The sequence below is a fragment of the Rattus rattus genome, chromosome 5, assembly GCF_011064425.1.
Source record: "Rattus rattus isolate New Zealand chromosome 5, Rrattus_CSIRO_v1, whole genome shotgun sequence".
In the NCBI taxonomy this organism is placed as follows: Eukaryota; Metazoa; Chordata; class Mammalia; order Rodentia; family Muridae; genus Rattus; species Rattus rattus.
In genome coordinates, this window is record NC_046158.1 from 14,854,200 (window position 1) to 14,870,627 (window position 16,428).

The window sequence follows — 16,428 nt, forward strand, 5'->3', positions numbered from 1 at the left end:
CTCCACCCAAGAGCCATAGTCTTTCCAACAAAAATCTCAACACTGACATCAAAAGCCTTCTTTTGAGTTGTTGGTCAGAGTTATCCAAGACATCATACCATTGCCCCACAGAAGTTAAAGATGTGTCCCTAATGCTAAAGACACCATGCACTTCAGACACAGGGAAAAAGAACCTGAGCTGAATGAACTGAAAGCCTCCTCCCTACAAATCCATTCTTATGGTACCAGAAGGTGCCATGCAAGTTTTCAAAAGAAAAAAAGTAACCAACAGTTCTACACAGTTTTTACTCCTATGAACCACAACAATAGAGAGGAGAATAAAGGAGTCCAGACTGGTATGATAACCATAAGGGTGTGGTAGTGGCACACTTACTTAGTGGTAACCAACAGCTTTTTAATGGGACTTAAGACTGGCTCATGAAAATGGAAAGAATCCTAGTACCAGATACTGGCCAACTACTGTAGGCTAGTATAGTCATACATTTTGTTTGAGAACCCACAATCACCACTTTAACAAACTAGCATAATCCCTAACTATACTTTAAATATTTATCCTTTTACCCATAGATATAGTTCTCATCCTTCAATCAAGAAAACTTCTCTTTGCAAGAGATAAGGACCATTACAAAATACTACAACTGATCAAAATGCACAATTGTGGAGCCCAGTTCCAACTGGTACCTCTACAACACATATCCTAGATCTAGGGAGTCATTGAAGGAAGGGAGGCAAAAAAGATTGGAAGAACCAGAGGAACAAAAAGTTAGCTATGAGACTATGTCTCCTAGAAATATCAGAGAAACTATACATATGAAGTAAGTCTTGCCAACATGGCTGCCTAAACATGATCTGATCAAATAAAACACCAATAAACATATTAACCATTGGAATACATACTAAATATATTAACATATTGGGAGAGGAAACATGTACAAGAAGTCAATATTAGACGCCCCCCCCAAAAAAAAAAATACAGGCATCTAAGGATTGTTCAGTGTGGGAGAAATAGTCTTTCCCAGAAAAGAGCACACCAGCTGGTTATATAATACCAAATGGTTAGCCCTGAAAATGTACATAAAATAATGTTATATAAACTGAAAAATTTTAGTTATATATTTAGGAATGTGTATGTGGACAATTAAAAAAAATAGGCCATGCTGCAACACTTATGTACCAAGCCACTCTCCTAGTTCATTCATGACTTCTCTTTCACTGACCACATCACTTGGTACTTGCTCCTACTTTCATTTGAGGCCCTAACTCCCACTCCTTTAGACCTAGCATTTTATCTTCCTGTTGTGCTAAGCTCCCTAAGCTTTTTACTTTGGCTCCCAAGATTCCAGTTGTTCTGGAGGACTTGAACAAGTTAGCTCTATGAAGCGCTTCAGGCCAAAGTATGAATTTTATTCAGTAAGGACTCAACCCTTGTGGATTCATCCAGAAGTGATTGATTACACAGGATTCTTTGTGGTGAAGTGAGAGGATCCCAACTCAAATGACCTCATGTAGAATGGCAATAAATTCTTGAAGAATAAAGTTATGGAACACTAAATATAAATAAATAAATAAATAAATAAATAAATAAATAAATAAATGCCATGAATTTGAATACAATTCAAGGGAGTACATGGAGATGCTAGAGAACAAAAAGAAAAGGTGAAATGATGCAATTATACTATAATGTCAAAAATTAAAAAATGTATGAAAATATAAAAACACTATACTTTTAAACACCTGCACAGTGTGTCACATAATTGCTCAGTTGTCTGCCACAGTCTCTGAGACTGTATGATTATCCAGGCAACCTTCTTTTACAGCTTATATTAGTAAACCTCTAGGTGAAGACCTTGAATTCTAGAGAAACTACAAGTTTGTACCAAATCACAGTTTCTCACTAACTGACTCAAGTCCAGGGATCTGCATTCCCAGGATTTTCCTCACAACGACAGACACACTCTGGCGATTTCCCCAGGCCTAACCCTACTCCATGTACCTCACTTTTCTTAAAATAACAATAACAACAAACCACTAATTATTTGAGTTGTGAAGAAACTTGTGAATCCTGAGGATCCATGGGGTCTACTCTCCCAAGTCTCCCTTCTTAATGAGGTCCCTGGGGTTGGTAGATGGAAAATCTGTCTGTCTCCTTGGAGTGAGGTTATGCGAAGGGTAAATAATCTCTTTCCACATTCCCACCCATATTTCACCATTAATGAAATCTAAAGAGGTCAGCGATGGTAGCTCTGGTGCAAGAAAGCCATACATTCCTCATATCTGGAGCCACATTTGAAAGATTATTTCTCTAAAGGAAGAGAGAAAAGTGGTGAGAAGACAAAGATACAGGTATGCCCACAGATGTGCACATGCACACACACACACACACACACACACACACACACACACACTCAAAAGTTGCCATCACACACACCAAGTCTGAAAAGCCTTTTACTTTCTAGCTTCGTCTGACATGAAAACTTTGTCTTCGAATCCCCTCTTCGTCTTATAATTACCACTGCTAATGACACTGATGTGAAGATGCCTAAACACTTAACTGGGTACCCTGGAAGTCATCAACATTTATATGAGTAAGTGTTTGTTATCTTTATCCCCACTACTACCCACAAGTCCCACAATCACATGTTATGAATTGAAATTATTTGTTTATGATGCCCTCTTCTTACAAGTATGATAATTTGGGGCTGAACGTGGCTGAGAAGACAAATCAAGTTGTTTGCCTATGCTTCCTAGATTTGGGGCATGATCCTTAAACTTCTACTACAGTCTTCATATTTACATAACACAAGGAGGACTTGGTTTTGATAAGACTCTACCAATAAAATGGGTCTCAATACTTTTTAGGAAAAAATGGTAGAAGTCATGAAGATGACAGGCAAAAGCCAGCTTCTTTAAGCCCAACCCTACCAACTTGTCCTTAAACCCGAACTGCTATGGAAAGCTCCAGATTCTCTGGCCTCATCTCAACCTCTAAACACCATGTGCTCATACAAAAGAGTGTGGGGAGAGAAAACTTCTGGTAAGGTTGCGTTGTCATAACACTCCAACTGATATGTTACTCCAGGGGAATCATTTCCTCACTGAACTTCAATTTTTTCTATTAAGTAGATCATCTTAATATCATCCAGAACAGTAATCCACACCTGTAATAACAAGAGTATCAAGAATTTGAGGATATTCTGGGCTACAAAGCAAGTCTGAGGCCAGCCTAGGTGACAGCCTAAGAATCTTGCTTAAAACATAAACAAAAAGCATATTATTTTAATTTTTCCTTTACTATATCTTATGTGGTCACTCAATACACGAAATACATAAATAGAATTTCCATAGTTAAGAAGCTACCTAGAGCCCTTCAGTCCAGCATTTCTATTAGCCTCCTGGCCCTTCCCAGGTGCTTCCTGAAATCTTCCATGGAGCACAATTTGGAAACTTATGAAAGAGATAAGTTATAAGATAATTCATAATATTCTAAGACAGTTCATAAGGAGTCAGATGTTATATTCTGTTCCTCAAAATTTTACACTGTAACATGAAATGCTTTGCCACATGAGGATATTCCTCTTTGTCCCTAGTACCCTAAAATGGAGTCCAACTAAGAAGAGGCTGGTTACCTTCTACTCCCAGGCTTAGTAGGTTCCATTCTTGAGTTTCAAACCACCTTATGTAGATTTCAAAGTATCAAACATGATTTAAAAGATGGCAGACTCTCCTTACTAGCCATACCTGAGCTGACTGACTTGGTACCTCTGTTCCTGATGGGCTCATGCTTTGGGGAGCAAAATGGAAAAATAAATCCCTGGAGTTGTATTGAAAACTTGAGATTCTTTTCTTTTTCTCTATGGGAAACATAAGGTCTTTTTCAGGATTATGGTTAGGTTTATGTTTAGGGTTTGGATTTGGGTTAGGTTTAGGGCTAGGGTTAGGGTTAAAATTAGGGTTCGGGATAGAGTAAGGATTAGTGTTAGGGTTAAGGTTAGGGGTAGAGGTAGGAGTAAGGCTATTTCTAAAGTATAGGGGTAGAGGTTGGGATAGAGGTAAAGGTAGGGGTAGGTTTAGGTGTTGGTTAAGGGATAGTGTTAGGGGTAGGGTTGGGCTTACATTTAGGGTTAGAGTTGGGTATAGTAAGGTATGGGCATGGTAGGGTAGGGGTATGGGTAAGTGTTAGCATTAGGATTAGGGTCTAGATTGGGTTTAGGATAAATATAAGAATAAAGATAGGTGTAGGGATAGGTATGGGGAGTTGGATTTGGGGTATATGTTAGGTATAAACATAAACTTGGGGTTAGGTAAGGAACAGTATAAGTGTAAATGCAAGGTAAGGATAAGGCAATTGGTAAGAGAAGCTGTAGCAGTAGAGTTAGTGGTAGGAGTATGGCTGGGGTTAGGTGTAGAAGTAGAGGTAGTAGTAGTAGGAATGGAAGTCCGTGTTGAGGTTAAATATGAGGGTAGAGTAGAGCTAGGAGAGGGTAAGAGGAGGGACAATATGTAACAGTAAGGTAAGGGGTAAAGGTAAGTTTAAGGTTACAGGCAAGTATAGTATAAGGGTAAGGATAGGTTAAGTAAGGGTAAAGGTAAGGGTAAGGATATATGTTTTATGTAATTTTTCCCTGAAACTTAATATGTTTTTATGAGTTAAATCTGCACCCAGGGGCTGGGGTTGACTTTGGAGTAGAGAATGTTGTTGCAATTGGTTTGGAGTTGGGGTAAGGGTAGGCGTAAGGGTAAAGTAAGGTATATAGGTAAGGATAACAGTGGGTTTGTGGTAAGTATAAGGGTAAGGGGAGGGTAGGTATATGTGTGTGTGTGTGTGTGTGTGTGTGTGTGTGTGTGTGTGTGTGTGTGTGTAAATGTAGGGATAGCAGTAGGATAAGGTAAGGGGTAAGAGCACGGGTAAGTGGAAGAGTAAGGTATAGGGCTGGGGATAGGGTTAGGATGTAGGTTAGATTTTGGGTAAAGTTAAGGGTTAGGTTTAGGGTTAGTGTAAGGATTAACATTAGGGATAGGTTTAGTTTTAGGTTTAGATTTATGTCTAGGTTTAAGGTAAGGGTAAGTGTAGGTGTAGGATTTGTGGTTGGGTTTTCATAGGCATAGGTGTAGGGATATGGGTAAGGATAAGGTAAGGGTTAAGGTTAAAGGTTAGTGTAAGAGTAAGAAGGATAAGAGTAAGGGTAAGTGTAAAAGTCAGAATTGGTATGAAGGTAAGGGTTGGGTAAGGGTAAAGATTAGGGAAGAGGTAAGTGTAAGGTTAAGGATTAGGGTAAGGGTAAGGATTAGGGAAGAGGTAAGTGTAAGGGTAAGGGTTAGGGTAAGGGTTGGGATTAAGGTAAGGGTAAGAAAGAGTTTAAGTGAGACTCATTTTCCTATACAGACTTTGAATACAAAGAATTCAATTAGCTACATGTTATAGTGCTATTCCATTTTAATTTTATTTGTCCCTCTATGTTCTTGCTTACCTGTGAACATGTGTATACTGGCCCTTAATATTTCTTGATTCTAATGTGTGTAATGTCCATCGGTGTGGAGGGACACATGTTACTGCATATCATTTTAACTTACATGTGTTGTGCTGTGACTCTCATTTATTTTCTTAGTCTTTTCATCCAGAATATGTATTTCTTCTTAAAATCCATCAGTGTTGCTCTGGGACATTCTAGTCTATTGTTGATAAATAGCTCCATGGTATGATTCTGTCACATTTATCTGCCCAGTGATAGACTATCACAGGTTGATTAATCTGCTCTACTTGCCCAGGATCAGAGCACATTTATTTATTTATTTATTTATTTATTTATTTATTTATTTATTTAATTTATTTATTTTTATGTACATTTAGTGTTTGACCTACATGTATGTCTGTGTGAGGGAGTTAGATCCACCGGAACTTGAGCTGCTATGTAGGTGCTGTGAATTGAACCCAGGTCCTATGGAAGAACAGTTCTTAACTGCTGAGTCATCTTCTCAACATACTTTACATTTTTATTGAAAAACAAAGTCTCACTAAATTGCCTGAGCTGACCAAGGAGTTAAGATCTTCCTAACCATGATGAGCACCTGAGGATACAGGCCTGCATTTACACACCTAACCTTCATTATTGTTTCATCAGTACATAGATTCTTATGAGATATTTTATGAAAAGTATATTTCTTGTGGTGTTTGCTCATGTATACATTCTATCTATCTTTTATGCCATTCCCCTATAGGCTGTAAGGTTCTTCTTGCTGTGACATCTTTCTCTAAGTCTTTGGAATACTTAGGCCTTTGGCTCAGAATGTTTCTGGGGTTTCTAGGCTTTGATATCTCTGTGTTGGGCTCTTAGATTCAACTTACAAGTCCAGATTTTTAAAAACCCAACTTTGAGGTTATACTTTTTATCCTTGGAGGCAATGCCCCATCCAATCCCCACACCCACATATAATCCTGTACCTGATCCTGTCTTTACCACTTTCTTCTCTGCCTCTTTCCTTTCCAGCTAAGCTTAACACTGTCCATTCTAGAACATGAGACACCATCTTGTAGAATACCAAGCACAATGTTAATTAAACAGAGTCCTGTGAGAATAAGTTCTCCACCTTCCCACTCACCTTAAATGGTTCCTCATCCTGCTTGACATGTGAAACTTCCAGAGCAAACCACTCCTACCCTAAACTTTGACCCCACATTTTAATCTACCAAGTGAATTACAAAAGCATTTTTCCTCACGAATTTGTCTCAGAATCACATTCCTACAATGTATATAGGACTTCTACAAAGAAATCTTGCGACTCCTAATTTCCTTACAAAGGCAGAGGAAAGCCCTAGCCAGAAGCACTAAGTAGAGACTGATGTTACACAGAGAAGAAAAGCTGAAGTAAGGCAGGGCAAAGATATATAATGGATACACATTTAGAAATTGAACAAAATGACTGTTTTTTACATACATATGTGGTTAACATAAGTATTGTCTTTTGGACAAAGAAAAAGAGTTGAAGCACTTCATTTGAGTCTCAAAATTAGTCACAAAATTGGAAGTGAACTCAAAGCACCACCATGCCAGTTCTATGAAGTCACATTTCAGGTAATATGACAGCCAACATCAGCAGCTTCCTTATGCAGTGCATGAAATGGAATACCTTATGAGAAATCCCCTCTATGAGGCTGAAGACTCCAAGCCAATATGTACATCTAACATTCCTTGTATATTGCTTGCAGGACAGTGATGCCCCAGGAAAACCAGAGCCACATGACAGAATTCCTCCTTTTAGGACTGACCAGCAACCCCAAACAACAGGTATGGCTTTTTGCTATCTTCCTTGCCATGTATCTGGTCAATGTAATTGGCAACTCAGTCATCATTGCAGCCATCCAGAGAGATGCCCGTCTACATACTCCTATGTACTTCTTTCTCTCCAACCTATCCCTGGTGGACATCTGCTTTACCACTGTCATCGTGCCACAGATGTTAGTGAACTTGCTGACACAGAGAAAGACAATCCTCTTTGTCCAGTGCCTCACTCAAATGTATTTCTTTGTGGCCTTTGGTATTACAGACAGTTTCCTCTTGGCTGTGATGGCCATTGACCGCTATGTTGCTATCTGCAATCCGCTTCATTACAACACAACCATGAGTCCCAGGCGCTGTCGCTTGCTGGTGATGACATCCTGGGCAGTGTCCCACCTTCACTCCCTCACCCACACAGTTCTCATGGGCCGCCTCTCTTTCTGTGGACCCAATGTCATTCATCACTTCTTTTGTGATGTCCAACCACTGTTGACACTCTCCTGCTCTGACACCTCTATCAATGAGCTTTTGGCCTTCACAGAGGGTTCTGTTGTGATCATGAGCCCGTTTATCTTTATTGTTGTCTCTTATGCCTATATCACTCGGACTGTTCTGAGAGTCCCCTCAGGGGAAGGAAGGTACAAAGTTTTCTCTACATGTGGGTCCCACCTCACAGTTGTGGCACTGTTCTATGGAACCATAATATCAGTGTACATTCGCCCCTCTTCCACCTACTCAGTGACAAAGGACCGAGTGGTCACTGTCATCTATACAGTAATTACCCCCATGCTGAATCCTTTCATCTACAGCCTTAGGAACAAAGACATGAAACAGGCCTTGAGAAAATTGGCTAATAGAACTGAATAGAATGTGTATATTTCACTACTTATAGGAATTAAACCAACCATTCACTGATGTGTTGCTGTGTTCAAGGTATGTCTATTTCTAGACAATTATAGAACATTAGAGCATTGCAAATGTACTAAGACAAGTCCATTCCAGGGACTCTTGGAACTATTTTGAAGATCTACTTGGAGTCTATGGTGCCCCATTGACCAAAACTTTCCATACCTGCTCTTTGTTACTTTGTTGGTTCTTTTTTCTCCTACCCTTTGTACACCCGCCAGGTTCACCCACTAACACAAAATAGATGAGAAACAAGAATAGAGGGGAGAAAGATTAGGAAACTCCCTGAAACCAACTTATTTTCTTTTGTTTTTTCTTTGAGCATGACTACTATCAAAGAGCAACCAATCCCATGAATGAACAACAACCACCCCACCACTACCCTACTTCTCAGAGGCCTAGCATTTATATACCATCTGAAAACTTCCCAGAATTCCAAACATCACACAATTGCAAAAACTGTCTGGGGCTGACAAAACCACAACTCTGCTAGAGCAAGAAGCAAATCATAGTCAGCTGCTTCAGTCACTTCAAAGCAGCCCCATATCCCCCCACCTGAGATTAAAAAGAAAACACATTTTTGTAATAGTTTTGTGTTTAAAAAAAACAAAATTACGAAATGGTCACTACTCCTTTGTTGGCACTTTGTAACACTATTAAACTCTCTTCTTGCTTTAGTCCTCCTTCCTTCCTTGGTGTTTTCCACAGATCTCATGATAAGTCTGAAGACTTCCAATCACCTACTAACCAATAAATTTCTTACATGTTGTGGAGGTTCATTTCCATGTGTTAATTTGGATGTGGTAAGGTATAACCATATATGTGGAAAATGATATTTATGGGTGAATTTCTAAGACTACATCCAGAAAAGATTATTCCTCTGTCCATGAAAAGAGTGTTTTCCATGGGGGTGGGTGTTATCCAATCTATCAAGGGCCCATAGAACAAAAAAGAAGAGACTGCTAATGTACTCTACTCTTGAGCTAATATATCTCTTAACTCTGTCCCAGTAACCAGCCCAGCATAAAGGTAGACTGAGGCAAGCAGCAATGGGTGGCATCAGTGTCTGCAGAGACAAAAGTTGTGATTGCTGTGACACAAGTTTCTTACTATTTAGCTTTTTTTTTCTTTCTTTCTTTAACTCTTCGCTATTCTAAGGCCAAAAGCCTCTGGCTTCTGGTGCTTAGCTCCTGATGTTAGCAGCATGGAATTAAGAAAAAGCCTTAGTTACTACGTTCTTCTCTCTCTGGTTCAAGGGCCCATAGGTAGCCAAGTGAGAGGTTCAGAGTTCAACTCTTCTTGAACCAGAGAGAAAAGAAAAGAAAAGAAAAAAGGACGGAAGGAAGGTAGGAAGAAAGGAAGAAAGAAACAAAGAAACCAAGAAAGAAAAAAGAGAAGAAAGAAAGGAAAAGAAAAGTTGCGCATGCAGGAAAAAAACACATTCTTCATAAAACAGAGGAAGGAAAACTCCAACAAACCTTTATTTCTGTCATTTATACCGTCTCTTAAAAAATTATTCAATGATCAGGTAGAATTGTTACAAGATAATTGATTACATGATTTTCTAAACACTTTTATATTCCATGTAAAAGTTCATAGTAAGTTTAAGTAAAAGTTCATAGTAAGTTTAAGTTCATGTCATAAATTGATAAGATTTAAGAATAACAGAATTGTTTACATGTCTTCCCATTAAGACTAGTACCTGACTAAACATTCATTGTCTGTTACTAGTTCCATGAAATCATTATAAGTTTAAAGCAATAATTTTTTATGTCACAAGTTAGCATGGTTTTGTCAAAGGACAATCATCTGCCTAGTGTCTTATTGTTTTGAAGTTTTGTATAAATAAACCAGTCATTATTTTATTTTCTGTCCTTGAACCTACAATAAATTGTCCATTCCCAGTTTATGACTGTTAGTTACTAGATAATGGTTTCACTCTTAACCTAGAAGGAATGTTTTTCTTGATTACAAATTTGTTCCAAACCTGCTTTCTTTTACTAGTGCAATTAGCCCTTGGCACATGAAGGTTTACAGAGTTATAGTTGCAGCTTTATTCTATAGAGGGCTTGAAATTACTTGTATCAATTCAAGATTTATATAAAATCATCAATTTGTCTACACAGCATTACTATATGAGAGTATATCTTCATATTGATTCTGCAGGAAATCTGCCCAATAGGGTGAGGTGAGCTAATGTCCAGGAATTATTAGGCTATGTGATAGTGAAAATGCATTCAAGAAGCCATAAGAAAGTCTCTAAGGACCCTACATCTCAGAGCTCACCCATAGCAGACCATGCAAAAGAGTAGGCCATCTCCAGAAAACTCACTTCCATGGCTTAGTCTTTGCTAGATGGTGTCTGTCAATTCTCAAGTCCTTCCAACTTAGACCAGTATTTACAATGCTGAGTGCCCTTTTCCTCAGGCCTTTAGGACTGAATTATATTGGATGTCTAAGTTTCTAACTTCCAGACAATCATGACCATTTTTAGCTTCCATAATCATGTGAGGAAATTCCTCAAGATTGTCCCACTTTGTGTGTGTGTGTGTGTGTGTGTGTGTGAGAGAGAGAGAGAGAGAGAGAGAGAGAGAGAGAGAGAGAGAGAGAGAGATCACAGCTTGGCATCCAATTCTTTGAAGGTCTTGATCTATGCCTCAAACAATGACCTATTGAACAATTCTACCCCTTGGCACATACTGTAAAGAAACTTGAACAAGAGCACCAGGAGATAGTGGAAGATATTTACAGCATAAAATAAAGATGGAAAGATAATTTGAACTACATTTTATGGATTTACTCTCTTGCCTATAAAAATGATACTAGCCTCATATAAGTGGAATAGTGAATAATCCCCTTGTCCTTGTCCTAGCTGCCTGGAAATCAGTCTTCTGCCAGCAGCCTTTGGAACAAGAGATGGAACTCTTATCTCCTCCAGCCCCATGTCTGCCTAGATACTGCAATAGTTGTGCCTTAATAATAATGGACTGAAATCAGGACATTACTGACTGGTCATATTGAAGTCATATAACCTCCTGCTTTCTAGTGAGGAGGTTCACATCCAGACCACAGGTGAATAATCCTATTACAACAGGGTAGAAGAAGAAGGCTTTGCATGCTCTGTGCTTCCTTTCCAGATATGTGCTAGCTAGGGTATACTTCTTTCCCATCCCACTCCCTCTGTCCACAGGAGATTTCATTTCTCAGGGCCTGAAAACACTTATTTCAGAAGATCAGATTTTAAACAATAATAATAATAATAATAATAATAATAATAATAATAATAATAATAATGAATGAACCTGTGAACCTGTAGGAGAACTCCAGTTAAATGTCATCCTTATAAGAGTTGTCTTGGTCATGGTTCCTGTTCACAGCAGTAAAACCCTAAGACATAGACAAAGGACAAAGAGGCAAATGTAAATAGTATTTGGCATATGGTATATGATAAAGTGCAAGGAAATTGTTCCTACATAAATTATTAATTTATTTTATTGTTAAATTATATTTTATTCATAAAACATTTAACTAATCTTTGAGAATTTTGTATATGTGTACAATATATTTTGATAATGTATATGCTTCCTAGTCCCTGACCTCTAATTCTTCTCAAACCACTTCATCATATCTCCTTATCAGTTTCATGTACTTTTTAATAACTGAGTCCAGTTGGTACTGCTGGTAAGTGCAAGGGTATAGGGTCACCACCTGGACAACAACCCAGGATGACCCATAATAAAACTGATATTCTTTCTCCCACTACAGATCACCTGCCAATAGACCCTCAGCTAGAGAGAGACTTGGTGAAACCCTCTACCCTCCTTATTGGAATTTTGACTGTTTTAACAATTCTTTAAATATTAGAATAATCTTTCCTAATGAAATCCCATTACCTCTTCATACTTTATGTGCATCATACCTCTATGTTCTGTGACCATGGACGAGTCACTTTTTTTTCTGCATGCTAGAATTGTAGGTTCTACAATTATGTTTCCACCCTAGGCCAAGTCTATTGCACCGGTTTATTATTATTTATCTACTAGTGACTGAAAGGTTTGCCTCTTGAGAATTGGAATTCAGTTGGAAGTTATAGACTCCATAAAAGATTGGGATAGGCAAAAATAGACAAAAGGAGAGAGTAAACTCCAGCACTTACTTAATGAGCCAAAGGTACTTGATTATGGTTGAAACAAATGTCAATCAGGTCAAGGTGAAAAAGGTCACAGCAGGACTGAGGCTGAGACAAGTTTATTGCAAGAAATCAGAGTTGACATGTTCCTTCTGGTTTGCACTTGTGCCCTGAAGAAGATCCTGTGCTCTCCCTCTGTCCAGACCTACACCCAGAGAAAGCTTGACCCCAGGAGTTCTGACATACCCAGGATCACAGGTGAGTACCCAAGTCCAATATATGACCCACCTCCCAAGACCAGGGGATACAGAAACTCCTGCCCAACCAATGATACATGATCCTTCTGGTTCACACATGCACCTGTGAATGAATCCTGTGCTATAGCTCTCCCCAACCCACCCAAATCGAGAGGCAGCTTGACCTGAAGGAGTTCTGACACAGTCAGGCTCACAGACCAGGCCCTTCAAAACAGCTCTCATACCCCGAGACAGCCTGACCCCAGGACACTCAACATAACTAAACTGACAAAAGGGACAGGCCCCAGTCAGAGAAAGCAAAGCCAATTAACACCAGAGATAAACAGATAGCAAGAGGCAAACACACCTGAAAAGCAAGACTCTGATTCAAAATTCCATCCCATGACGATAATAGAGGACTTTAAGAAGGACATAAATAGCTCCATTAAAGAAATACCAGAGCCAGTTTCTGTTGGAGACTGGAGCTGACACTGTGCCACAGCTCACTCTACTCAGATCCTGCTGGGAGAAAACTGGTCTCCCAGGAGAGCTGACACACCTGAGAGCACAAAGTCCACCAATTCTGCTCGGAGGGACCCACCGAGAACCCTGAGGACACAGGAATCAAGCATCAATCTGGGACAGGATCCTTCTGATTTCTGCCTGCACCCAGAGGTGACCCTGTTCCACAGTTCTCTGTACTCTGATACCCCTGGGAATGAGCTGGTCTCCCAATAGTGCTGACACACAGGCTTACAGGAGGATCAAGCCACTGTCAGAGACAGCAAGACTAGCTAACACCAGAGATAGGCATATGGCAAGAAGCAAGTGCAATGGCCTAAGCAACAGAAACCAAGGCCACTTGGAATCATCAGAATCCAGTTCCCCCACCACATAAAGCCCTGGATACCCCAACACCTCAGAAAAGCAAGAATTGGATATAAAATCACAACTTATGGTGATGTAATAGTATTTCAAGAAGGACATAAATGCCTCCTTTAAAGAAATACAGGACAACACGTGTAAACAGTAGGATACCTTAAAGATGAAAGACAAAAATCAACCAAAGAAGTGAAGGAATTGAACAAAACCATCCAGGATCTAAAATGGAAATAGAAACAATAAAGAAATCACAAAGAGAGAAAAGGCTTCCGATAGAAAACCTAGGAAAAAGATCAGGAGTCATAGACACAAGCATTATCAACAGAATACAAGGGAGATAGAAGAGAGAATCTCGAGGGCAGAAGATACCATAGAAAACTTTGACACAACCATCAAAGAAAATGCAAACTGCAAAAAGCTCCTAACCCAGAACATCTAGGAAATACAGGACACAATGAGAAGATCAAATCCAAGGATAATAGGTATAGAAGAGAGCAAAAATTCCCAACTTGAATGGCTAGTAAATATCTTCAACAAAATTATAGAAGAAAATTTCCCAAACCTAAAGAAAAAATGTCCATAAACATACAAAAACCCTACAGAACTCCAAATAGATTGGGCCAGAAAAGAAATTCCAACCAACACATAATAATCAAAACACCAAATGCACAAAACAAAAAAGAATATTAAAAGCAGTAAGGGAAAAAGGTCAAGTAATGTAGAAAGGAAGGCCTATCAGAATTAGACCAGACTTCTCACCAGAGACTATGAAAACCAGAAGATCCTGGACAGATGTTGTAGAGACACTAAGAGAATAAAATGTCAGACAAGGATACTATATCCAGCAAAACTCTCAGTTAACATAGATGGAGAAAGCAAGATATTCAATGACAAAACCAAATTTACACAATATCTTTCTACAAATCCAGCCCTATAAAGGATAATAGATGGAAAACTCCAACACAAGGAGGGAAACTACACCCTAGAAAAAGTAAGAAAGCAAACTCCTTGCAACTAAACCAAAAGAAGAGACATACACAATCATAATTCCACCTCTAACAAAAAAATGACAGGAAAAATCAATCACTATTCTTTAACATCTCTTAACATCAATTAACTCAATGTCCCACTAATAAGACATAGAATAAAAGACTGAATATGGAAAGAGGATCCAGCATTTTGCTGCATATAGGAAACAAACCTCAGAGACAAAAACAGACACCACCTCAGAATAAAAGACTGAAAAACAACTTTTCAAGCAAATGGTCCAAAGAAATAAGCTGGAGTAACCATCCTAATATTGAACAAAATCGACTTTCAACCAAAAGTTATCAAAAAGAATAAAGAAGGACGCTTCATGTTCACCAAAGGAAAAATCCACCAAGATGAACTCTCAATCCTAATTATCTATGCTCCAAATGCAAGGGCACCCACATTTATAAAAGAAACCTTACTAAAGCTCAAATTACACATTACACCTCACAGAATAATAATAGGAGATTTCAACACCCCACTCTCATCAATGGACAGATCATGGAAACAGAAATTAAACAGAGACACAAAGAAATTAATAGAAGGTACGAAGTAAATAGGTTTCACAGATATTTATAGAACATTTCATCCCAAAACAAAAGAATATACCTTCTTCTCAGCAACTCATGGTACCTTCTGCAAAATTGACCCTATATTTGGTCACAAAATGGACCTCAACCAATACAAAAAGGTTAAAATAATCCCATGCATCCTATAGGAAAACCATGAACTAAGGCTGGTCTTCAATAAAAACAAAAACAACAGAAAGCCCACATATATATGGAAGTTGAACAACACTTTACTAAATGATAACTTGGTCAAGAAAGAAATAAAGAAAGAAATTAAAGACTTTTTAGAATTTAATGAAAATGAAGGCACAGCATACTCAAACTTATGGGACACAATGAAAGCAGTGCTAAGATGAAAACTCATAGTTCTGAGTATCTGCAAAAATAAACAAGAGAGAACATACATCAGCAGTTTGACAACACACCTAAAAGCTCTAGATCAAAAAGAAGCAAATATACCGAGGAGGAATAGAAAGCAGGAAATAATCAAATGCAGGGCTGAAATCAACCAAGAAGAAACAAAAAGGACTATATAAAGTATAAATAAAACCAAGAACTGGTTCTTTGAGAAAATCAACAAGATAAATAAACCCTTAGCCAGACTAACCAGAGGGCACAGAGAGTGTATCCAAATAAACAAAATCAGAAATCAAAAGAGAGACATAACAACAGAATCTGAGGAAATTCCAAAAATCATCAGGTCCTACTACAAAAGCCTATATTCAGCAAAACTGGAAAATCTGGAGGAAATAAACAATTTTCTAGACAAATACCTGCTCCCAAAGTTAGATCAGGAACAGATAAATCATCTAAGCAACTCCGTAACTCTTAAAGAAATAGAAGCTGTTATTAAAAGTCTCCCAACCAAAAAAAAGACCCAGGACCAAATGGGTTTAGTGCAGAATTCTATCAGACCTTCATAGAAGACCTAATTCCAATACTGTCTAAACTATGCCACAAAATAGAAACAGAAGTAGCACTACCCAAATCCTTCTATGAAGCCACAACTATGCTTATCCTAAACCACACAAAGAACTCACAAAGAAGAACAACTTCAGACCAATTTCCCTTATGAATATAGATGAAAAATACTCAATAAAATATAATATATTGTTAATTGTATCTAATATATAAAATGAACTCAAGATGTTAGACTCCAGAAATTCAAATTATCCTATTTTAAAAATGGGGTACAGAGCCAAACAAAGAATTCTCAACTGAGAATATATTATCAATATATCAATATATATCAATATAATATCAAATCCATGACAGTCATCAAACAATCTTCCATCATAATCAAGTAGGCTTCATCCCAAGGTTGCAGGGGTGGTTCAATATATAGAAATCCATCAACATAATCTACTATGTAAACAAAATCAAGGAAAAAAACCACATGA

At 38.3% G+C, this 16,428-nt stretch overlaps 1 protein-coding gene across 1 annotated transcript; it reads left to right on the top strand.

The window, feature by feature from the left end:
• The first annotated feature begins 7,211 nt into the window (after window positions 1–7,211).
• On the top strand, window positions 7,212–8,141 carry LOC116900144 (olfactory receptor 1L6-like). Its single transcript, XM_032901917.1, has one exon. The coding sequence runs from the start codon at window positions 7,212–7,214 to the stop codon at window positions 8,139–8,141; it is 930 nt and encodes a 309-aa protein (XP_032757808.1).
• Window positions 8,142–16,428: the final 8,287 nt, after the last annotated feature.